Raw genomic sequence first — 25151 nt, forward strand, 5'->3', positions numbered from 1 at the left:
CTGAAAAGGAGATCCAGAGCAGCCCCTGGACACATGCTTCCTGATGGCAGCAGAGCTTGAGGTGCTAAGAATGCAGATGCCTTCTGTCTCCTCAGTACAACTGCCCACATTCACAGGGGAATGAAGCTCAGCTTGCAAGCAGGACTTGGGAATCAAATCACCCACCTGGCAATGCCTAGTGTTCTACATCTGCCCACATATATGAGAGCAGACAACAAAACCCTGTTAATGCTGCTTCTACATGGAGTCTTCCACTCCAGAATTGGATGTTAAAAAGCCACAACAGTTTGTAGTTAAGTATTCCATGGTTTGAACAGAAACACACCTTCCTAAACAAGTGGATTGTTTAATGAAGTTCCAAAATCACAGTCAATATTTGTCTTGTGAAAGTAGGAGGTTCCACACAGCTGAGCATTCTTAGTGCAGGGATCCTCACTTGGTCCCCTGTCAAGTGGCAATCCCCATTTATTCATCAGGGGTGTTTCCTTCACAGGGCAATCTATCTCAAACTCTGTGAACCATTATTAAAATCAGAAAAGTTAAATGTGATATTTTCTCTGGCTTTGATAATTTGATTATGAACTTCTTTTAAAGTTTCTAAGACCTGGAGGTAACTTACTTTTGTTTGGGTGAAAAATATCCAAGTATTTTGCAGGTACTGGTATTACACACTTCACCTTTGAAAGTTCTCTTAAAGTGCTGTAGCTGGATATATGGATACCAGTCAATAGCTCAGTGTTTCTGTACAACAGCTTCCTGTAAAGATGAAAAATATGAGGTGTCAGAATAAAGAGCTCAGCTTTTTCCAGTGGAGACATTAGCATATGCCTTTTAAAAATCTTGATGTGCATTCACTGATTCCATCCTATCATTCCTCTAAATGGACTATGTGAAAACATACATTCTCATGTTGCTTAATGTTCTAAAGTAAGTTTTGCCCAAAAGGTTTTTGTGTTCTTCAGGAGAGGAACAGATTTGAGACTTGTCCTGAATGACTTTTCTGGTTTTATGCTAGTTCATATCAAAATTACAGAGAGCACAGCTTCAGCTGATGCACCTGAAGGAATGTTCTTGGTTAAGGAAAAAAAGAGCCCCATCTTTTTAAGGAAGCAATATTTTGAGCATAGAGATCAAAGTCTTCCTACCTAAGTAGCTCATAGAACAGATTCTTGATAAAAATCTGGTTTTCAGAATTTATTAGTTTATTTAATTTCTTTTATTAAAAAAAACAAAACCCCAGAATTTAAGAAACAAAAGCTTGGAGTTTCCTAATGGATTACTTTGTAATTGGCAGCATTGAGAGGTGCAGACTTTAAGATTAATATCCAGTTAGTTAAACCCTGGAAATATGCCATGTGACATAGCAACATTTTGGCTTTTCTTCATTTTATTCCCCATCAAAGCCTCACAAATTAAGTTACGAAAAATTACTTCTAAAATTTATGAAACTTATATTATTGGTTATCTTATATCTTATTTTGGTGGAGGAGAAAGAGATGTTGTAATGGGATCCAGCTTCAGCTAACGTCTCAATGCTAGGAGGTTTTGATCCTGGAAGTGAACATTAACCTTTGGTTATCTTCCAGTGCACACCACAGCACTGACCATGATGATGCAAAGACCTGGCAAAAGCTCCATTGGCTGTTAATACCCTGTGCAGGCCAACGCCCCTGTCTTGGCTCAGCCTGCAGCCCTGCCCTGGAGGGATGTTCCTTCAATGGGATGTGCCTTCAGTGGGCTGTGATTATCTTCTCTCATCCCTCCCCTGCAGAGACACCCCTTAAGTTGGCACATCCTCCCTTTCCATGGTGAGCTGTTCTCAAAGCCTTCAGTGACCCCACCATGCCTTAGTGCCCATGTTAATTCTCTGTAACCCATTGGTCTTTCCCCCTTGGTACCACCCTTGCTTTTCCCCCAGTTCTCTAGGGAGCAGTTGTCCCTGGCCCCCTTCACAGAGCTGCTGGACAGTGAGGGAATTGCTGTGGAATTGCACAAACTGGAATTCTGGCTGCTAGGAGTCCTGCCAGAAGACCCTTTTAGAAGGCTGTCCCTTGTGGGCCCCTGTCTCTGGGCAGGTTGGCAGCTTCCTGGGTCAGAGCACTGGACCTCCATGGACCTCCCTAGTCACCTTCAATACCTACTGCACTACTCAGCATGGTCCAGCACTCTGAGAACAAGAGGGATTTGGCATGCATCTCTGCCCAGCCTGAAAATCACGTAGCTGGATAATACTGTATGGATAGCTTAGGTATCAATACTTGTATTCCATCAGAAAGGCATTTTTTTGATTCATAATGCTTCCAAGGAATCACAAGTTCTGGACACAAAAATTTACTCAGGTCAATGCTCTACAAAACCAAACATTCTCTCATTGCCAGCTGGAAACATTTCAAAGATATTTTTGGATATTACATAATGACTGAATTTTCATTGAGCAGCTTGTTTTTTCCCTCTTCCTAGATTTGAATTGCACAACATAAAGGCATCATAAAACCTTTGCTCCCTAATTCCACATAAAGAGCTCCAGCTTTCTCTGGGAACTTAAAGCTCTTTGGAAGCCAAGGTTTCCACAATGGTAAGTCAAAGGTTTAGATTGTTTTGGGTTTATTTTGTAATGGGGATGCTGACAAGTGTTTGCTTTAAAGGTGCAAAAGGAGAGCATTTGAGAGAATCATCTAGTGACACATTTTAAATGTGGCTATATTGTAGTTCAAACCTGTAAGATGCAAGGACAGGAAGACACCTCTGTGAAGATTATTGTCAATGTTGTTCTTTGCATTGTAATTTTTTGCAAGAAACCCTAACAGATATTTCTTAGTCTTTCACTTGTTGTTGTCCTTTCCTCAGAAATGTTTATGAAAACACCCAGAATTTTGAAACATTTAGGACCACGCTTTTAAGTCTTTAAAATGTGAAATACAATTTTAAATATAGTCCTTTTAGAAAGGAAAAAGGTTTATATTTTGTCTGTGTATTTTTTCTGTTCTTCATTTCTGATGCCTCAAATTATGTCCTGTTCCAGCTCTTTGAGCTTCCAAAGGTGTTTGCAGAATCTGAATCAACAGTTAGGTAATGATAAACAGATAAAAGTCACTTGGCCTAGTTTTGCTGTTATTTGAGCTCAGGTAATCCCAAAGGTACAGGCATCAAGAACTAATTGTGAACATATCCGAAACAGCAGTGGTTCTCCGGAGCAGGCAGTAGTTTCTACAATATTTGTTGATTGATAAAAGGGAGAAATTACCATGTTCCTCTTTCTCTCTACAGAGGAGCTTTCTGGCTTTCTTTGTTGCAGTGGGCAGCATTGTGACCCTGGGTTATGCAGCCTGCATTACCGTATTTCGAGAGCCAGGATGGCCCCAAAAAGGTAGGAACAAGGAAGTTTCTCTGACCTGATTGCTCTATTATAACTTGGCTCTATATGGATCTGCCAGGAAGGGCTCAAAATACAAGGGAGGGGGAGACATTGCAAAACCACAAATGGGGTACTCTGGAGCAAGCTGCCAAAAGTCGGGGGAAAACAAAACCTTCCCCTGGGCTGTGCATGGTTGTGATGCCTTGGGTTTTAGCTTTTATATTCTTCAGAATCTCTGCTGCCTAGTGTGTAACTCTAAAACATCATATTAGGTGTAAGTAAGATTTCTTCACGGGGTAGTTATACAAAACAATTCCTTTCTAGCTGGAGAATCAAGTACAAGTGGTACCCAAAATAGCACAAACAACGGTGAGGGAAAGGAGGCATGTCCGGGAGCTGAGACTTCATAGCCTGGGGCTGTAGTTGGATAATTGACCCTAATATGTAGATGAACCAAAACTTTAAAAAAGAAGTGTAAAAACTCCTGACCGGAATCCAACTGGCCAGCTGTGTAGCCCTGGCCAGGCATTCGTACTGCCCAAGGTATATTATTCAATAAATACATATTTTATTTGTTTTGTTCTGCCTAGTCTCTGTTCCAGCTCAGCCTTTTCAGCCAACAGCTGCAGCAATATTATTGCAATTAGTGTTGAGTTGCTATTGCTCCTCCAGCACATGGAGCTCATTGAAGAGTCAAGGGAATAAACTCCAAATCCTTGCATGTTTCTATTGTCTGGAATGATATTTTCAGAAAACTGAAATAATTTTTAAACTCTTCAGCCTTTGGGTGGAGGCTTAAAGAACATATTGTGTTTTGCTGCTGTCTCATGCAGGCTGTATGATAAATGGAAAAATCTATCCCTTTGGACGCATTGAGAGGACAGAATTTTGCTTCACCTGTGACTGTGACAAATATTCAATCCACTGCTGTTCGGTGTAAGTTTGAACTTCTTGGTATCATCATTGCCTGTAGGATGATTGCAGCTTTCCCTTGCTGGGGATAAATGAGTCTGTATGGGCACAAGAGAGCCTTTTCTGATCCATGTCACAGAGCTAGTGGAAGCTCTCAAGCTAACATTTGCTTTCTCTTTGCCACTGACAGCGTGACACATCCACCTCATTACTACGGAGGTGAATGTAAAATCATTTTCAACAGAAAGCGCTGTGACTATGATGTGGTGCCGAAGGGTGACCCATCTAAGGCATGTACTGTGATTAGTCGTGTGGGCTAGCACCAGCTCCAAACCTCTCTGCGCTGTGGAACACATCTACTTCCCACAGATGCTTTGCCATCACAGAGAAGCACCATGACATGGGAAAATCTCAGAAAGAAAGCACTTCACTACCTTGCTATAACCTACTAATTATTGTAACTAGGCATACAAGATGCATGATTAGATAGTGTGTTTCATTACTGTCATTACTGCGTTTGTTGACTACAATAAATTGAGACGAAATATCCATAAAGTTGATGATTTGTTTTTTTGCAGTAATATGGGGAAATGGCAACTAATTTGAAAAAGAAATGCATTTGGCTCTCTACTCTGACATGCTGTGCATCAGTAGCCTAGCAAGAGACTCTGTCATGCTTTACAGGTTCTCTTCCAGCCAGGTGTCAAAATCCATTATCAGATTCAATTTATGCACTGTTTGGGACATGCTGTGCAATGGGTCCAATTCAGAGTGCAGGGACTTTTGGTAAGATCTGTACTGCTCTCAGCTCAGAAAAACCAGTGAGGATGAGAGATCATCATCCATTTTCTCCAATGTTTTCCCTTATTTTCATCACTGTCATCACCCAACACCGGCAGTGACTGTTCATGTCCATTGACCACTGTGAGCACACCTGAAGTGTACAGCAATGTTCCAATGTTTAAACTCTGATAGTCTGACTTGTCCTCTGCCAAGCCCTGATCCTGAAAGCCTACACACACTGTGCTGCTTTAGTGGTTCTCAGCCACTCTGAAAAGGAGATCCAGAGCAGCCCCTGGACACATGCTTCCTGATGGCAGCAGAGCTTGAGGTGCTAAGAATGCAGATGCCTCTGTCTCCTCAGTATAACAACTGCCCACATCACAGGGGAATGAAGCTCAGCTTGCAAGCAGGGCTTGGGAATCAAATCTCCCACCTGGCAATGCCTAGTGTTCTACATCTGCCCACATATATGAGAGCAGACAACAAAACCCTGTTAAATGCTGCCTCTACATGGAGTCCTCCACTCCAGAATTGGATGTTAAAAAGCCACAACAGTCTGTAGCTAAGTGTTCCATGGTTTGAACAGAAACACACCTTCCCAAACAAGTGGATTGTTTAATGAAGTTCCATGATCACAGGAAATCTTTTGTCTTGTGAAAGTAGGAGGTTCCACACAGCTGAGCATTCTTAGTGCAGGGATCCTCACTTGGCCCCCTGTCAAGTGTCAATCCACATTTATTCAACAGGGCTGTTTCCTTCACAGGGCAATCTATCTCAAGCTCTGTAAGCCATTATTAAAATCAGAAATGTTTAATAGTAATTTTGGCTTTGATAATTTGATTATGAACTTCTTTTAAAGTTTCTGAGACCTGCAAGTAACATACCTTGGTTTGGGTGAAAAATATCCAAGGATTTTGCAGGTACTGGTATTACACACTTTATCTTTTGAAGTTCTCTTAAAGTGCTGCAGGCTGGGTATCTGGATATCTGTCAGTAACTCATTGTTTCTTGTTGGAGAAGATGAAACAGGAAAATCTTATAAATATGAATGCTCAGATTCTGGAAATATAGAAACAATGAACGAGATTGAAATGAAAGCCACGTTTGAGATACCAAGCCTTAGTTACTGAATTACCATAAAACAATGGGAAAGCCGGCTAGAGGTAATTCCCTCTTGATAGAACAATGCCTTCTGCTAGACAGCAAGTCCAAAGGTCAGGGACTTCCCTGCCAGGGTCCAAAGAGTAGTTTTTAGAGTTTAAAGTGTAACACACTATGGTAATAAGGATTCCTATAGGCTGTATGTAAATGCTATAGAATTAGTATCTTGTGTTAGATTGGTACTTGGAAATTAGAATATTCATCATAGAAGAAAATTTATTGTATTGTAAAAGGGAAATCGCTCTCTCTTTACTCTCTCTCTTCTCTTGTTTTTACTCTCTCTTATCTCTGTCTCTCTCTCTTTACTCTCTCCCTTCTTCTCTTATCCCATCACCCGTTTATCCCATTGCTCTTTCTCTTCCCTCTTTTATCTTTGTCCTGCTCTGGGCTGGGCCTGGCAGCTCTTAGCAGGGCTCTTTACAATAAACTGCAACTGTAACTTTTAGCTTATAGGGAGTACATGAGTTTTGTCCCTTAGGACCGTCAATCCCAACACAAAGACTCCCGCAGTTTCTGTACAACTGCTTTCTGTAAAGATGAAAAATGTGAGGGGTCAGAATAAAGAGTCAGCTCAGCTTTTTCCAGTACAGACATTTGCATGTGCTTTTTAAAAATCTTGATACGCATTCACTGATTCCATCCTACCATTCCTCTAAATGGAGCATGTGAAACATACGTTCTCATGTTGCTTAATGTTCTAAACTAAGTTTTGCCCGAAAGGTTTTTGTGTTCTGCAGGAGAGGAACAGATTTGAAATTTGTCCTGAATGACTTTTCTGACTTTATGGTAGTTCATATCAAAATTACAGAGAGCACAGCCTCAGCTGCTACACCTGAAGAAATGTTCTTGCTTAGAGAAAAAATGGCTTGAGCTTCTTAGAGAAGGAATATTTTGAGCATGGAGACCAAAGTCTTCCTACCTAAGTAGCTCATAGAACTGGTTCTTGAGAAAATTTGGTTTTCGGAATGTATGGATTACTTTAAATTTTATTTATCAACAAAAAAACAACTTAAGAAACAAAAAGCTTGGAGTTTTCTCATGGATTCCTTTGTAATTGGACGCATTGAGAAGCGCAGACATGAAGATTAATATCCTGCTTGTTGTAGCCTGGAACTGTGCCATGTGACATTGAGAAGTTTCAGAATTCCCATTTTACTAGCAAAGCCACAAAAATTGGGTGAGGAACTATTTTTTTCTAAATTTGTGAAACTTAATTGATTATCTGCGGTGTTTTCACATGAACGGTGGTGGGGGGAGCCGCCTGAGGGAAGAGCACAGAGCCCGGAAACAGGAGGGCGGTCCCCTCTCTGGGGGCTTCCCCTGTGAGCTGCGAGGACCAATCGGAGGGGCTGATTTGGTGTTTGACATCCCAGATGGCCAATGAGAAAGTTGTTTGGTTTCCATAAATCACATTGGTGGGTGTTGGTTCGGTCTCTTTGGGCTTCCGGCCGCAAGGCAGGTAGCAGCCAGCGGGGTGCCGGCCCCGGCTCCGCTCCGGATCTGCTCGGCCCTGGCCTTGGCCCGGCTCTGCTCGGCCCTGCTCGGCTCCAGCTCCCCTCTCCACGTGGCATGCCCGAGCAGGGGATGGGGGAGCCACCAAAGGCTCTCCCTTCCCTCCTGTTCTGAGAGGCAAGACCTTCAGCTGACCACGCGGCCACGTTTTTTTCCATATGGTCCCTGTGGACCTCACGTTTTTCCCAGCATGGCTTGGTACAGCTCCTTCGCTTTCTGGATCCAAGTTTAACCCTTTTGGTGCCTGGATGAAACTCTGGATCTCCTGAGCTCCCCAGAATGAGCAGAATGAAGCGAAAAGTCTGCTGAAGTCAGTGAAATGAAAGCTAAGTTTCCAGATTGGAAGAGATTGAACAGTTGCCACTGATAAGTAGCTGAAAACCTCCTTTTTTGTGGGCTATAAGGGGAAAGTGACTACATTAAAATTCCCTTAAACTATGAAATATACTTGGGGAGGTTTAAGTGCTTGAAAAGAGGACCTTTTGCCTCGAGGAAATGGGGCTCTCTCTTTTGTGACTGGACATATAGACAGAGACATTTAAGAGAAAAAGACATGAAGAAAATTTTGTTTTTCAGCAGCCTGCCTTTAAAAGTAGAACCCCAAGTAGCATAACCCGTAACACAGCTCTGGAAGGACTGTAGGAATGGGAGGAAATTCATAGTTTACAGTTATACCCCGGGCAGATGTGAACTTGAAGACACCCCCTAAGCCTAAACCAAAAAAAAAGAACTTTTCTCTCAAGAGTGAATTAAAATGGTTATTTAAGTAAATAGCTGACTGAAGTGTTCTCTGTATGTTGCTGTTAAGATGAGGGAAGGGGGAGGAGGGAATAATCTAGAAATTTTCTTCTGAATTCTTTTTTATGTTATTAATAAAGTTCTTCTTTCAGAGAAACAGCTAAGCATGTGAAGAAACAGCAAAATATGCAGAAAAACAACTAGGCAGCAAAATATGGAGAAAACCAGCTAAATATAGTTTGGCTGGTGCATACGATACAGACTACAGCTTGGACTTGTTTAGACGTGTCACTGTGGCACAGACTTGTTCAGTATTACTACAATTATTGTCTCAAGCTTGGGTCTCCCATCTTGAATTGAGATCTCAATTCAAGTTTCTGCTCTGCCATCTGTTACCTGGGACAAATTGCTCACACTGCTTGTGTATCTTGCTATAAAATGGATACAGTTCTTTGGTAATTCCTGTCCTGGGAGAGGTTTGAGGGCCAAGCTTTGAGGTTTGTGGGTATATGAACCTCAGACTTAAGAAAAGTGTCCCCACCAAGATAAAACATCCTTCTACCACCTTTGCAAGATGTTCTTATGTAAACAGTGCACTGTATATTTTAGTGTTGTTTGTGTGTGCCTTTCCTTAACAGTTGTCCTTTCTCAAACACAAATGTGACAGAATTTAATAAAGTCAAGCCAAAGTACATTATACCTAGCATTGTCAGTTTAATGTCAAGAAGAGTTTATTTGTAAAATCGTGTTTACTTATGATCTGTGACCTGAAATGCTTCATGCTTCCTCTTCTTTTTCCCTCTCCCAATAGCAGTGATAATCAACCTACTGGGTTAAGTAGGTTACAAACTGCTGTAATGTGTCCTGCACTTACTCGCCCACACAGAAAGCTGATCCCTCTCAAGAATGTGAGAGTAGCACTGAAATGCTGGCCTAAGAAACAAGGTTCTTGGACTGCTTTCATTTTAGCACACCTCTTCTAGCTTTGAGCTGTCCACAGATATTAGCTGGTATTAATACATGGGCTGTATTAATAACATTACTGCTCTGAAATCATGCTGTATTTCCCTTTTGATTGCCTTGCACTAAAACACACAGGAAAAAGCAGAGTTGGTCATCTTGCATTACTCTGATTCTCTCTGTTGTTATCAGTGAGATGTATCCAGAAACTCCAGCTGAAGAAGGACTAGAGTAAAATAGCAAGGTAAATCTTCAGGAAAATCTCCAAGACTATTCTCTGCCTTAGAAAGAAAGAGGATACTCTATCCATCAGAATAATTGGAAAGGATGCACAGAAGGGGAGAGAACAGTGATATTCTTCAAATGTTTTCAGTAAGAAATTAAGCAGTTGGGAAGCCAACATGAGATTTCAACAGAGCTACATCTGTTTGAGAAACCTGTTCCACCCAAGCGAAGCACCTATTATCCTATACATGAACAACATGAAGAAATGTGATGTTATGTGGGTCACAAATGACCCAAATAATCAATACATGAATGGACTATCCCCAGAGAGTTTGCTGCTATGACTGGTTTCAGCACCACAGCATTTTGTTAGGGTTCCTCTGAATTCACAGACCATGCAAAAAGGCTTCTTCATTGTCCCTTAATGTGCCCTGCTTGGGCAGGTCACTCTGCTGTGGTCCAAAGTAAACTGTTTGCAAGTTCCCTCCATAGCTTGCATAGCTCTCTGTATAGCTTGCACCTAGAAAACAGGAGGAGGTCCTGTAGTGGGAGCTGCTGGGCAGTCTGGAAAGTTGAGAAAGAAAATGAACAAGCATGTTGGTTGGATGTTTAGTTTTATCAGAGTTGAGCAACAAGCTGATCCTTTGTCACTCAACACCAACCCAGAAAGTTGTCTTTTCTTTCATTTTGGCTGTAACAAATTCCATGAGTTTCACTCATGCATCACAAATTTCCCTGTGACTGATAATTTTTATTCACATACAAGAACTGCTGCAGGGTGCCTTACAAGGAAAAATATTGCATGCCAAGTACATAACATGCAAGAAGAAAAAAAATAGCTCAGTAATTTTAGCTCAGAATAAATGCAGTGCAATTTGATGGTCCTTTTATTCCAAAATATCATGGAACATTTGTTCCAGATGACCTTTGAGGACATGGAGGAGCCAATACCTTGAGCAGAATTCTGTTAGTTTCCCACAGTATCCTCAGCCTAGAGGAAATTGTTACTTCTCAATACCTAAAGGTAATGAAGAGCCAGCATGCAAAGCTAGGGCACATCCTTAGGCATCTCATAGATGTTTATCAATTAGGGCAGGCAGCACAGGAGCAGGACGTGAGAAGGGAGACTCTGAGTTCTCTCTCCATCTTCCCTGCAACCAACACAAAAGGCAGCTTTGGCCTAGGATCAGGGTGTAATACTTTGCTGTCCTACTGAGCCTTTCCCCCTCTCCTTCAACTGGAAAACAAAAATGTTCTGAAACACCAACAGTATCCCAAACCACAATGATGCTGTTCAATTTGCTTCGTACATATTTCTGAACGATTCAAAGGGGATATGTGAACTCTCTTGTTTTCAACAAAGAAATTCCCAGGGCTGACATGTCCACTGATTTGGAGTCAAGGGTATGGTAGTTAGCCATTTCAGGGCACAGCATAAATCAGCATTGCCAAGTCCAATTTACTAGTGACAAGACTGCCACAAGTTTATCAAACACCTGTAAGCTCTTCATCTCTTTTCTGTCATGCCTAAGAGTGATGGTCTTCTAACCAAAGAAAAACCCATTTACCCAGCTTACTGAGTTGAAAGCCAGCCAAGATGTCACTGGAAATAGTGGTCTCACTGTGACCTGCATTGCACTAATTCTGGACTTCTCTCATGGACTTCCTGAGCTACCTCCCAACTCTGGTGTGGCACAAAAGCCACACCTATTTCTCCAGTATCTGTTAGAACAAACCTTTCTTCTTGTATGTAATTGACGTATCTTAATAATGCCCAACCCATGAGGTAATTTTGCAGAAACTTCATTGGTGCTGGACATGCATTGTCAGTTTGCTCAAGGGCTGTTAGCACAAATTCCCTCTCTATATAAGGTCTCTGAGAAGATGAGCTCTGTACAGGCCATCTCCTTACTGGAAGTCTCATAATTCTGCAAGAATGGTGAGTCCTTACATCTTGTGCTATATTGCTATAGATTTTAAAGGCATTTCTGTTGGATTTATCTCACTCAGTACTTGTCATGTTAAGAAATTTGGGGAATGCATAAATTCTGTGTTATGAGAGCAAGAGTCAAAGAGAGGCAAAGGTAGGTAAAAACTTGGGTGAAAAGTTTTGCTAAACTCAAAAAGAAAGTTATCTTGATCTTTACTCCTTTGTCACTCTGTTGCAGTTTTGTGGGTTTTATCCTCTCTTATGCAAAATAAAGTGCTAAATTTTCCTCCTATCATCTCTTGGGAATGACTTTTTATAAGTCAGCAGTCCTACTCTGTCCAAGACGACACACTTACATACAGTACGTGTATGTGATTGTTTATTTCTGGTCTACCTTTCTTTAACCAAGGTCTTCAATTAATCACAGCTAATTCCATCCTAGAATTCTTGCACTTATTTCCTCCATTTCCCCGAAGGAAGTCCTTCAAACATTTCAAATTAATATTGAAACTTCAGCTGAACTTCCAAAAAAAACCAAAAACCAAAAGCCCACTAACAAAGGTCACAGAATATAGAATTATCTAGGTTGCGACACCTGCAAGTAAGGTACAGGACCAAGACTTGAGTATTAAACTTTAGCTGAAGTTAATTCACTTGTTCCTAATCCTTCAATATTAGGGTGAAACATTCTGTAGCTCTTCAGGCTGCAAAAAAAGAAGTTTTTGCAACTATAATTGAGGTTAGTGGATAAACAGTTGGTGACCAACCCTACAGAGAAAAGGACAAGAAAAATTAATTGGGAGTGGAGAGGAATAGAACACTCATTTTTCACGAACAGTATCTGGGTCTAGCACTCAATGCTTGATTTTAACAACTTGGAAAGACAGGCATTTTTCCTCCTCCCATCTGATGCTGCTCTGCCTCTGCTTCTTCAAAATTGTCCAGTATTCCTGATAAGTGTGTTGAACTCTCTAAACTGCAAAAGACAACGATGCTTTGAGAAACTGACATAGAGCAGAGGCTAGACAGCATTAAAGGAAGAAAGTAGGTATTTATTAAAAGGCCTTCAAAGGATACACCTTGGGCAGTGAAACAGCCTGGCTGGGGTTCTGCCCAAGATGGACCCAAGATGGACAGCAAGTCACCACTTTTCAGACTTTTGTAAGTTTTGGTCCATTTACATATTGGGGTTAATTTACCAATTACAGCATCAGGTTATGCAGTCCCATCCTCCCAGATTGCTCTCCTCAATTCACTGTTGTTTGCACTTTTTGGGCCTGAGGCTGCAATGGTGTCCCTGGTTCTCAGGCTGGAAAAGGATTGTTTTGTCTGACTAAACTGTGAAGAGAACTTGCTAGCACTTTATATGAAGTTCAGAGTTACATACTAATGCAGTACAGGATCTGGAAAATATGAAAGCCAAAACCTAAGGCATCAACAACTGGATTTTAATTTGAAAGAGCAATGTATTTTCCTGTTATTTATCATCAAGGCATCTTAATAATTACTGAAGGATTGATAAGAATTCTTTTTTCTTGTTCAGAACACCATCGTGTCCTGCCTTCTTGCTCTTGCCATCAGCATGCCACTGTGTGATGCTGCCTGTTACATCATACCATTCAAGCCAGGGATGTCTAATGGTGTGGTTGTAGGTAAGAAGTCAACTGCCCTCAGCTTGGCAGAAATCATCAGAATCACTGCTTGATTTGATTTGTCCATTCTGTGCAATTCATCACAATTTAGAAGTGGAAATAGTGGAGAGGAATCAAAGGGAAATGGGGTAAAGAGAGCAATATTATAATACATTATAAGAAGAACAAGTTATTTGGGGAGCTTCATGCAGGCCAAATTACAAATGATCTTTTTCCAGGGAAATAGCATAGTTTTAGTTTACCCATGTGCATGAAATAGTAACTCATATTTTTACCATGGAATCACATCTAGAAATCAGAGAAGGGAGAACGACCTGTGTTTAAGTGTGTATAGTCAGTTTAAAACAGGAAACAGATTTACAAGTATTTGCACCACACAATTTACTCATGTCTTGTTTCTGTTTCCCAAAGCAAATTCTTAAAAGCAGGATGGCTGGATCTCTTGAGTTTGGATCTGCCTTTCCTGAACACAGCTAGTCTGTCAGTCTAGAGATGAGTGGAGCTGCAGGAAAATAAGTTCCTGAAAGAGAAGCATGCTATTTTTGGACACAACAGGAGTTGATGTGTGTCAACGTGCAAAAAAACCCTAAGTGGTCTAAAATCCCAGCATTACCTGGGAAAGCTCTTCTTATGGAAGAAATTAGTTTAAATTGCCAAAGAATAGAACACTTATAGGCAAAGACACAAGCCTCATCCCTCTCTCTTATTGTGTTCTTATAAAATTCTGCTTTCCAGATCAGTTATGTAGAAGGACTATGGTCTATTCTGTGACTGTTGAACAGGAACTTTACATCAAATATTTGCTTTCTTCCAGCAGCTGAGGACTGGGAAAAGTTTTCTGGCCAGATGTAGTCTTGCTTTAAAGGAGTCAACAAGAGATGGTGTTAATAGAAAAGTCAAAGCCTTTTTTAATCCTGGCCAGGTCTGTGGCTAGTTGTCTTTCTGCTGGGTACTTCAAATTCCATACTTGAAGATGAGCTGCTCCAGGAAACCTCATGCTGCTGAGAACCTCAGGAGACAGAGTGACACAGGTCTCTCTTCTCCCTGCATTAGGACAGCACACCCTGCTGTGTTGGGGAACCTCTGTGTTTGGCAGATAGGGATGTTAATGCAAAAAGCCAGCAAAGATCCCACCCATTTTGTACATGCAACAGTACTGTTAGTGCAATAGGTCTGACACTGAAGTCTGCCCATACCCTTCATTTTCAGGCTGCCTTGATGAGAAAGGAAAGGTCCATGAATTTGGTTCTAGCTGGAAGACTGAGGACTGCAATAATTGCTACTGCTCTGATACTGGAATTGACTGCTGCAATAGGTGAGTTCAGAGCAGCAGTGGGGTTTTTCCAGCCATGATCCAGCATACACACCACTTCCCTTCACACAGGGGTTTCTGAGAAATAACCATAACACTTCTCTCACTCACTTCCTATCACAAAGTTATGCACTAATCTAACACCATCATCACCAAACATGAAAGAAATTCCCCTGAGAAACAGAGGTCGTGTTTAACAAATAATTCTAGATTTAAAATAAAAATAGAATTTCATTCTTCTTGGGGCTAAAACATCAGGCAAGTTATTGATTCAAGAGAGAATGCTCTAGGAAACTTCTGCTGATCCTAATCCAGATCATCCCAAAGGCACACATTTCCTCACTTTCCTCTGAGAAGCAGCTCAAGGTACATTGTCTGTGTTTTTTCCTACAGTGATACCCAACCACTCATGCAATATTAGTTCCATACCGTGGGTGAAGAGAAGAACTAGTGATATTGGAATTGCAAATAAACACAACAAGCATCTCTTGGGTATAAATCAGACCAGAAAAACTGCAACTCTCCTCTCATTCTAGTTGCACAGCAGGCTAAGTAACATTTGAGCTGGGAGCTTTGTTTAAGTTCCCTTTTCTGCTCCCAAAAGTCTCCTCAGTAGAGCCTCTTCACATCAAAGGTGCAGACACCACCTGAAGTTGCTTAGTTCTTGGTCTCATCACCTCTTTTTCTTTTCCCAACCACAGCTATATCACACCAGCTGACTATGATGAAGAGAAATGTGAAAGCATTTTCAACAAGGAGACTTGCTCTTATAAAGTAGTGGAGAAAGATGATCACTCAAAAGAATGCCCAGTTCATGTATGGGTAGGGTAACAGAAGAAGGGTGGATTGGGGGGATATTTCCTTTTATTGTTTTCAAGGTTGTCTTTCACAAATTCAAAAATACTTAAAATGCAGCCTGTTGAGTGAAAGCTACTCATAACCCAACATATAATGAAACTGAGTAACTACTCACAAAAATCTCCCTTGACTTCTCTGCCTTATTCTTCACCATGAACAAAGAACTGACCTGTTCCTTCCTTGAGGTCAGACATTAAAGGTGACATTTTAAAGCATCCTTGGTAGCTGCTAACCTGTATTCTTCTCTCGTAATGTTTCAGTGCCAAGGAGCACATTCTATAATCTCTGAACAGCTGTATCTTAAAGCTAAAATAAAATCAAATAAAGCATCAGAAATTCATGTGACTTATTTTCTTCTTTAAGGATGAAAACCAAAAGAATTAAAAGTCCAAAAACCATGGGAAAAAAAATGAAAAGTTACTTTATAATCTTTCTGAATGCACTGTTTTCTATGACAATGGGTAATTTTACATGGGTAATTTTTGTCCTGTATGGCTCCCTGGTGACCAACCTATGGACTGCAAGATGTACCAGCTACCCAGAATAACCCAGTACTATTCTTCCATTACACTGACAGCATAGCAGACCCAATCCTCAGCCTGTGCTATGGGTAAAAGAAACATCCCTTTGTCAGATTAACCCTTGAAAATTTAAAGGTTTTAAACTGGGCCATGGGCAGCATTGTGGCTGCATGGAGTGACTGATCTATACTGGGCTCAGACAGGAGCAGCTCAGCAAATCCACAAGCAGTAACTGAGAGGGATATGCTTGCCAGCATGAGCTCCCTTTGGGGCACTGCTTCATAATCTGTTTATTCAATTGCCTCTTTCCACAAGTGATTATGGGCATCTTACATCTCCATGTTCTATTTCTCTACAACAGAAAGTGTGTCAGTGGTTCTATAGCTCATAGTCTCAAATTATGGAATGAGCAAATACCTCATGAGCAGTGCTCAGACCTGCTGTCTGCAAGGTAAAGGCAAAACTCAGCTTGTATCAGCTTTAATTTCATGATGCAATAGATGATCTCCAGAGGTCACTTTGAATCCTAACAGTTCTATTATTCTATCCACTTTCAGTGACATTGTCCCCACTGCAGCTGGGCAGTGAACCTGCTTACTACCCTTTGCAAGCCTGTGCTAAAATAAAGTATAATTGATGGCACCTTCTAATGACACTGTGCCTAGCACAGGCTCCAACACTTCAGGGTTGAGGCTAGAGAACCTGAAAATAATTTCTGAGAAACTACTGCACCCTTGTACATTGAAACTGTAGGGTTGTTTCTCATTTTCACCAAAGCAGGTGGCACAGAGAGGGGAGCAGCGTGGATAGAGAGAGATATTTTACCAGAGAAGGCAGTGATAAGACAAGGGGTAAAGGTTTTATAATAAAAGAGGCTACATTCAGATTAGACAAAAGGGAGAAATTCTTTAATAGGAGGCTAGTGAAACACTGGAACAGGTTGCTCAGAGAAGTTGTGGATGCACCATCTGTGGAAGTGCTTTAAGCCAGGTTGGGAAGGCTTTGAAGAACCTGGTTTAGTGGAAGGTGTCCCTGCTCATGGCAGAAGGGTTGGACTGGATGACCTCTAAAGGTCCCTTCCAGCCTAAACCATTCCCTAGATGTCTTTCTATCTGCAGCAAATTTCCAGGTGCAGTTTTAAGGCAAGTCCACAGAGAACATTGAGACAAAAGTAAGTTGTGTCCAAAGACTTACTTCCCTTTTTTAAGGCTGACTAGACATAGGCACCTGAATTCCAGAAAAGCCAGCTGAAAGCAGGACTCCTACACAATCTGGAGCTACTTAATCACATTTTAAATCCACCCAAGCACTTTTCCCCACCATCTGCCAAGTCTTCTTAGACGTGGGTTTACCCTGTTTGCTATGATGAAATAGGAAAGGTTCATTTCTTGCCTAATCCAAAACACCTCCAAGAGCACTCTGCTCTCCTCTTGTGTGCTCCAAGTTTCAACATGGGAACAGATGACTTTACCTATTGCATCTGGTTTTGGAACACACAGCAGGGACCTGCCTCCCTTCTGCAGCAAGGAGTCTATCTGTAGGAAGACAAAGCCCTCAACCTGGAAAAACAGAGACAGAGCACACAAAACTCTGCTTTGAGCTCCCCACTTTTGCCAAATTATGTTTTGCCTTGGTATTTCTCTACTTCAGTATTCACAGCTACAGTGCCATACAAAGAATACATCCCCCAGCCTCAAAACTTTTAGATCATAACACCACTAGCTCCACATAGTGGAAAGAAAATATTAACAGGAAAGTTTCCTCCACTATCCTGTCAGGTTAAAGGCTTCAGAGGCTCTGCAGAAGCTTGGGGGGCAAATCATCCCTGGCAGAACAGAACAGGTTGTCTGGTCCCTTACCCCAAATTTCCCTTTCATCTCCTGAAAGCACACAGATTTCCTGCCAGAAAGAGAGGCAGCTTTGGATAGTTGGCCCTCCTTTTCCAGTTGGTCTTTTTAAGGCAAGTCTGTTCAATATTGGAAGGGTGTTCTCAACCTAGAAATTAAATCTAGTGTTTAGCCTACCAAACCCTTTAAATCAAACACCTGAGCACACATATAAATCTGATAAAAGTTTTCCTATTAAACAATGCTTATCACCTGAAGCTTAAAAGCTTTGTACCCATTCATATTTTGTGTCCAGTAAGATTTTCACCCCAATCTTAAAATGAAAATCCAACTTAAACCAGGAAAGTTTCTCATATCTCATTTACATTATGCATACCAAAGAAACCATGGATTTTCAGTTCACATTCTGCTCTGTGCCCGTTTTAAAATCTCAGATAAATTCAATTAATGAGAATTTTGCTTGTTCACTTTGCCCTTAGTTAACTCTTCTGTTGGTATGCAGAAAAGTTTGCATTGGCACCTTTTCCAAACCTGAAACTTTCTGTTCAAATGTAATGTGTGCATGTTTCCTTAGGTCAAGCTGTGGTTTATTATAGGGTAAAACTGATTGGAATTGATTTGCTTTATGACAGGTATTTACAAGAATCTGTAGAACACACAAGTCATATGACCATTCTAAAACACACTGCAAGACCAGGTTACTTTAACCTTCTTTCCCATACTCAAAATTCTATTTTCACTTTGATTTACTTCAGGAGGTCTTAAGCACTGACCCATGCTATTTACACTTCTCCAGGGTTTCAGTGCTTTTGCACAGCCAGTGCTTCCATTAAGATCTCCATTAAGGACTGCTGATAAACTGCAGTTCTTTGCCATTATTAGATGATAAACTCCTTCAAAACATCCCAGTATTTTTTATTAACAGCTAATTATACTAGCACAGAGACTGAAAGTGCTCATTCCCTAAGCTGTATAATGCCATTAGGGAGAGAACTTGGGCAGTGTGCTTTTGCATAACCTAAAAGCATCAGGAAGTCAATCTTGAATCCTTTGTACAGGGGGAAGACAGTATCACCCAACACAAGTGGTGGCCAGACAGTGGTGCAGCACTCCTAATAAGTAGCAAATCATCTCACAGAAAAGGGCCAGGTAACACAGGTAGTAGTTTTGGGGAAAATAATAAATTTAATTTGATTTCCTGAGAGCTGCATGAGCATTAGGTAGGGTTAGGTACATAATGACTCACTCCCATGAGTTCAGCTATAAATGGAGTCAGCCACTTGTCAGAGCCAGCAGGAACATCAGTTTCCCTTATTAACTTCACTAAAACACATTGACATGAACCATTTTGAAGTCAGGTCAGATTTATTTTTGTGCTTTAACCCAATTTTGAGTCCCACCTTAGCATTTATTAATTAAGTATTAATAATTAAGTAAATTAGTAATAACTTACATTGCAGTAGTTTTGAAACATAAGGTAAGCAATAGACATCCAGCAGACCATGTCTAAAGCCACTGAAGTCTTCTGAAGAAACATTTTCAATGTGGGAAGTTGTAATAAAATTATAGGGTTGATACCCTAGGCAGAGCTTTGGTGACATGGAGCCACCATCTCACCACCCCTCTGGGTGGGAATCACAGCCCAATCCCTCCAACTCCAGGGTCCTTCTAATTGTAAAACCTTCCCAGGGCAGAACTGCCTCCTTGGCTTGGCTCTGGGTCCCTATTTCAGCCAAACCACTACATGATTTGACCAGTTTACTTTGGCAACTCCCCTGACAGATGCAGGAGCGAGACAAACGGGGAATGGCAGGTGCTGGATGTTCCTCTCAGTGCTTCACAGAACTCTGGTGGGGATGACACATTACCTGTTGCTGTTCTCACAAGCCAGTGAAGGAAGTTGTTTGACCTAAGTCAGTGTGTCTAGAACTGGGCTTTGAGCACCTCCAGCACAACAGAGCCCAAGAGAGAAGGTACAGAGGGAAAGCAGCAAAGTGACAGTGTCACCGTGTCTCTGAGGTACTCAGCCATCACCTAGGCTGAGAGAGCTTCTTCCCTTAAAAGAGGATATGTGCTTAACACTGCAGCCCAGAAGAGAACTTCACATCTGCACAACAGAGAATCCTCTCTCCTTCTTTTTTTTAATCATTCAATATGGAAAACCTTGTTTGTCTCAAGAGGAAATGTCCAAGCAAGTCAGCAAGAAGATGAACAGAGCCATGTTCAGCCTGTTCTCTGCTCCAGATCCCACAGACAACTCCCCCAATGTTTAAGGCTTTCATAAGCATTTGTGGGTTTTATTATCAATTAATCCAAGATGCTTTAAGCTGCCTTTTTTCCAAATTTTTTTAGAAAACAGTTCACAAAGAATACTTTAATATACACTTCAGTTTCAGGAGGTAGAGCTAACAGGCACCTCTGGAAGCAATAGCCTTGGCCACACTTCAGTTTCCTATTTATGTGTATATTTTATACATATAAATGTATTTGACTACCTGAGAAACATGAAAAATTATATGAAAGTTATCTATACAGTTATTTCTCTCCAAGGAGAAAAGGATAATTAACTAATTAAAAAACCAATTTTAAGTAAAAACATAATTTAGAATTCACCATATCCTCTAAGTCAGAATTGCTTATTACATTTCCTTGCAGCTGTATTCTTATTGGAGATACTATCCACTGTAACACTTATTTCTCTTCAAGACACATCTCCATATTTGTCAAGAATTATTGCAGGGACAGAGGAGATGTGGGTCTGGCCTCTAGCTATACTAAACCCTAATCAACTGGCTTTAATTAAAATAAAACAAAATTCACAGTAATATAAGAGCTTTGCTCTGTTTTCACCTTGTTGCCTTTACTAACAAATTAGTTTCAGCAAATAATTCCCTTCAAAGAGAAATTAATTTATTTAAAGACTACCAGAGAAAGAGTATTTTCTCAAAGCACTGCATTAGACACCACAACTGTTTCCTGCAGCAGAACCATTCACAGAGTGTGATCTACCAAAATCACAAGGTTAACACAAAACTTGACAACTGTATTACAGTGCTAAAAGCAAAGTACGACAGAAGCTCCAAAGTCTCTTGCTAAGTTCATGCAAACAAATCAAGAAAAGAAACTTACATAACTCAGATCTTCTGCCACAACAAACAGTGGCCCCCTCCTCCTCAGGACACCACTCTTGTTCTGCCATTGCCCCTTTTGTCCCAAAGCCACCAGTGCAGCTTTTCTTCCTCCAGCTGTTTGTCAATCAGTGGAAGCTAACGAGTTCAGGCATGCCAGTCAAGTGCCTAATTAAAGCCAGGTGTGCTAAAAGAGCCAAGTTATAGGAATTAAGGCAACTTATTAGTCTGGGAATGCTCTGGTAACTTTTGAAACTTGTTATGCCTGTGCTCCAATTCAGTAAAGCATCGAATCCCTGCAGCCCTAATGCAGCCACAGTGATCTGTGCTAATTTTTCTGAGAGGCAGCCTCACATACTGTGTGTTTCAACAGTCTAATGTCACAAAGACCTGGACACCTATGGTAAGATATGTATTGAAGAAAACGTCCCCATTTTAGTGTTGCAGAAATAACACTGCCTTTGGTGTCTGATTCCAGCTGTGTTCAATGCAGGACATGCATACAGTGAAATAAAACTGGAACTTTTTCTTTCTTTGCCCTCCTCAATCCTTAGCATTGATTCTGGACTGAGATAATACATATCTCACCTCATTTTTGCTGCCAAAATGGTGCTATCTGGTTGTGCTGATCTGCCTCTAGTCCCCAGGCCTGGCTTAGCTTCAAGAGCTGAGAGATGCATAACTACAGCAAGTTCCTGCAGGCTGCTAGATATGGATGTAATGTGTCTCGTACAAAATAATTGAAAATACAATAAATCTGTCTGAGAACTGTGGACTTTCCACACCACAGCACTGTATGAATGACCTGTCCTGTACCTCCCCACAGCAGGTCAGTTGAACAATGGTGTCCTTTCCCTCTGGTCCTTGATGGCCTGCCAGTTCTGGGGGCACTGCTTTCTGGTGGTCACACTTCTCCACTGACACCAGTGCTGATGCAGAGCAGCCACTCTATCTGCTGGAGTTTCTTCAGATTTACACCAGCACAATGGAGTTCAAGATGCCAAAGTATGCCAGTGCACAAAATGAGCCTTTGCAGGAGTTTTTGAGGTGCCACTTGTGATGGATGATTGGAACAGGTTGGAGTGTCCATTGGGAGCACATTTGCATTGCCTCTCTTTGCACTGACCATTGTTTCCTCACTCTATATAAAGAGACACTACTCCTCTTATTACATGTGAGCAGCCCATGCAAGCATGGTAAGTTATCAGCTTTGTGTTTATGTAGTATTTTTTACACTGGAAGTATTTTTAAATTTGATTTTATTTAGAATAGTAGGACTCATCCATAACTCTGTGCTAGACCTTTGGAAAAAACCACTTAATTCTGAAAAAAGATTCTTATTTTTTTTCTAGAAATTCTTGCTTGTTTTTGGCTTGATCCTTCTCTTCTCAAGAACTCTGTGTGTTCCTACTCGCTGTTACCTTAGACCAGCCAGAAAATATGGTAAGAATGGCAAATATATTAGATATCCCTGAAAAATTAATTCAGAGATTCAAAGACTTTTATGCTTAGAAATGTTTGAATAGCATAATACGCTTTTTGCTGAGGAGTGATCCAAACAGCTGCTTACTCAGGAATCAACCCACCCAGAGGCATCTCTGGACTGAGAGATTCAATAATTACACTCTGGGCTGGTGTATGACTGTGTGGCAAAAACCCATGTACTTTTAAGGAGCATTGATTAATCTGAAGGGGGCATCTGACATTAAAATCAAAGCAAGGACAACACAGCTGCTGTTTAAATTCATTTTAGTAGTGCAAGTTGAAGTGTAATAAGAATTGGGAAGAAGGAAGGAATGAGAAAATAAAACCAAAACCTGTGCATTGAATATAAGAAAGGGCAGAAATATCCTCCTGTAGCCATAAGCTGAGGTGTTTTTCATATTCATTGCAATGGCAGAATAATACCCATCTGGTATGTGGTTGCAACATTTTTTCATGCCATGTCATACCCTCATGCACACTGCAGGAGCAAAGGCAGGCTCTCTTTTTTGGCAAAGCACAGGGTTAGGCTCTTCCCCAGTGTGACCCTACAGAAATCAGTGCTCTGATTACTGGACCACAAACACAAGACTGTGGTCTATGTCTGTTGATTTATGATTATTATTTTCTGGTGTGCATTCAGGGTGCCTTTCAGACAGAAACCTCTATGTTTTCGGGGCGGTGTGGAAGAATGAAGATTGTTTCCAGTGCAGGTGTAAGATGGGTGCAATGACTTGCTGCAGCTTGTAAGTTTACCCAAATTATTGTTTGTTTATTCAGAAACTGATTGAAATATTCAGACTTAAAAAAAACCCATTGAAAGCATGAAATGTCATACTCATGAGAGCAAAACTCTTTTCCTGTTTCCCAGTTAGCTCTAATCACGATCATCAGAATAATCAGTCAATCACACAGACTTTCTGGGCAAGAAACACAATGAAACACAGGGTGTTCCCAGCACATAGCTCTTCCTCATCACCTAGTCCTTCTTTAGATTGAGGCACTAACTGGGTGTGTGGTTCCCTTTAGCCTCTGTTTTCTTGATCTTTCTATTCACCAAATTGTCTCCAGATACCTAAACACCCACAATACATGAACCTGTGGATTTCTGTATCTCTGCACCAAACCACTGGCCTGCCTACAAGCATCTATTCAGATATTCTAGCATCCTTGCCATGCTGCCAAGATCCCACATTTCCTCCTTATCAAAACAGGACATACATGCTGATAATTTACTTTCTTGTGTGTTTCTGCCTCATGGATGGCAGTGACACATCAAGGAGAGCTGTGTCTTCCTGAATAGTGATGTGAACTGATTGTCTCTCCAGAAGAATAGAAAAAAACCTTCTTTTAAGGGGAGGGAGAAAGAGCCCCAGAAATGATCTGTGAGGAAGACCACAATTCAAGGAACGTTTGGAGGGAAATATTCCCAGCTTTTCTCAGCCATAAGAGGGTGGGAGTTGGCCTGTGCTGAGGAGGCCCAGCTGGGAGTCATTCATGCTGAGATGATTCAGCATTGTTTAAATTGTTTGTTATTATCAAGAAAGTTTTAGTTTGAATGGGGAAGATGGAATTAATCCATATTTTTCTTTTGGGTGGGAATTTATACTAATCCCTAGCAGAATGACCAGTGAGAACTGCATTTAAACAAGACCAAACATTGGGAAATAATTTCATCTGTTCACAGGCACAACTAGGGCTCTGTATTCCTCCTGTGATAACCCATAGTACTTGTTATGTATATCCACAGGCCAAGTCAATCCATGGTTGCTCCAGCATGGCTGTAACTCAGTAAGTGTCCTTCTCAGACTGTGCCTCAGCTGCTGATTTTCTCTTTGCCTTTCTCAATGACAGGGTTGTAATCCCCAAGAAGTATGATAGGGTGAACTGTGTTGGCCTGTTCCACAAGAAAAGCTGCTCCATTCGAGTGGTGAGGAAGACTAATCCTGAGATAGCTTGCAAAGTCTACAATGGAGTTGGATAAGACCACAAGATGCATTTCTCCTCTTTCACACCTACCCCAGAAGCTGAAGATGCTCTGGATCTCTCCTTTAGAGGAAAGCAGCAAGCAGCATGGCTTCAAGAGAAATGGGTTTGCCTCGTGCCTTTCACAGCTCTAATTGTGCCATATCTATCTCGTTTCTGACACTAGGTGGTTTGTCTTACACACATTTCTAACCAAACTTTACCACAGGCTTTTTTCCTGTTGGGATCCAGAGACAAATAAATTTTCACATACACTGAATCACTGTAGTCACTGACTGGTTTCCTTGAAAACAGAAGAATTCATGATGTCTATAAATGTTTGTAAATCTAATTATTGATTTGGAAGTAATCTAGCTTTTAAAGTAACAGGTACTATATAAATTGTTGCCAGACACAGGGATTCATTATGCTATTACACTTATTGACATTCCCCAGATGACATGTGTACCAGAAGAATGGGATGGAGCAAAGAGAAAAACAGCCCTTTGAAAGTCTCCCCTCACCTTGGTGCCTTGTGTCAATTCATTAATGCAGATGCACAAGGGAACATATTCTCCAGGAGATGGCTGGTACATTACAAAAATGGCAATCCCATGCCTGGGAGTCCAGCCTACTGCAAAGAAATGACATATAAATAGCTCTGTAGCCTTCCATACTGGGGTAGAATTTCCTGCAATAATCTTATTTGGATCAAAGTCCACTGACAAACAACCCCATGAAAGCTGTTTTTATAGGAAACCTAGACTGTAAATCATGTTTAGCATGCAGACTTCAGGCATTACACTGTGC

General features: G+C 41.1%; 3 protein-coding genes across 3 annotated transcripts; all 3 read left to right on the forward strand.

The window, feature by feature from the left end:
* The first annotated feature begins 2013 nt into the window (after positions 1-2013).
* LOC130254615 (beta-microseminoprotein-like) lies at positions 2014-4822 on the forward strand. Its single transcript, XM_056494328.1, has 5 exons — positions 2014-2339; positions 2461-2575; positions 3268-3367; positions 4189-4291; positions 4458-4822. The coding sequence occupies exons 2-5, from the start codon at positions 2573-2575 to the stop codon at positions 4585-4587; spliced, it is 336 nt and encodes a 111-aa protein (XP_056350303.1). The 5' UTR covers positions 2014-2339; positions 2461-2572; the 3' UTR covers positions 4588-4822.
* A 6642-nt stretch (positions 4823-11464) lies between these two features.
* Positions 11465-15738, forward strand: LOC130254617 (beta-microseminoprotein-like). The gene is made up of 4 exons (XM_056494330.1): positions 11465-11585; positions 13120-13228; positions 14438-14543; positions 15242-15738. Exons 1-4 carry the CDS (start codon positions 11583-11585, stop codon positions 15369-15371), a joined length of 348 nt encoding a protein of 115 aa, XP_056350305.1. The 5' UTR covers positions 11465-11582; the 3' UTR covers positions 15372-15738.
* Positions 15739-21605: 5867 nt separating this feature from the next.
* LOC130254974 (beta-microseminoprotein-like) lies at positions 21606-24801 on the forward strand. Its single transcript, XM_056495149.1, has 4 exons — positions 21606-21611; positions 22247-22337; positions 23020-23122; positions 24231-24801. Exons 1-4 carry the CDS (start codon positions 21606-21608, stop codon positions 24358-24360), a joined length of 330 nt encoding a protein of 109 aa, XP_056351124.1. The 3' UTR covers positions 24361-24801.
* The last annotated feature ends 350 nt before the right edge of the window (positions 24802-25151 follow it).

This window comes from Oenanthe melanoleuca, chromosome 6, assembly GCF_029582105.1.
Source record: "Oenanthe melanoleuca isolate GR-GAL-2019-014 chromosome 6, OMel1.0, whole genome shotgun sequence".
NCBI lineage: Eukaryota > Metazoa > Chordata > Aves > Passeriformes > Muscicapidae > Oenanthe > Oenanthe melanoleuca.

Bases quoted from the DNA above. Each gene is read 5' to 3' on its own strand.
- LOC130254615 (XM_056494328.1), top strand. The intron at 3,368-4,188 runs GTAGGAACAAGG...TGTCTCATGCAG, and splicing joins GCCAGGATGGCCCCAAAAAG to GCTGTATGATAAATGGAAAA. The intron at 4,292-4,457 runs GTAAGTTTGAAC...TGCCACTGACAG, and splicing joins TCAATCCACTGCTGTTCGGT to CGTGACACATCCACCTCATT.
- LOC130254617 (XM_056494330.1), top strand. The intron at 13,229-14,437 runs GTAAGAAGTCAA...CTTCATTTTCAG, and splicing joins GTCTAATGGTGTGGTTGTAG to GCTGCCTTGATGAGAAAGGA. The intron at 14,544-15,241 runs GTGAGTTCAGAG...TCCCAACCACAG, and splicing joins GGAATTGACTGCTGCAATAG to CTATATCACACCAGCTGACT.
- LOC130254974 (XM_056495149.1), top strand. The intron at 22,338-23,019 runs GTAAGAATGGCA...GTGTGCATTCAG, and splicing joins TAGACCAGCCAGAAAATATG to GGTGCCTTTCAGACAGAAAC. The intron at 23,123-24,230 runs GTAAGTTTACCC...TCTCAATGACAG, and splicing joins GCAATGACTTGCTGCAGCTT to GGTTGTAATCCCCAAGAAGT.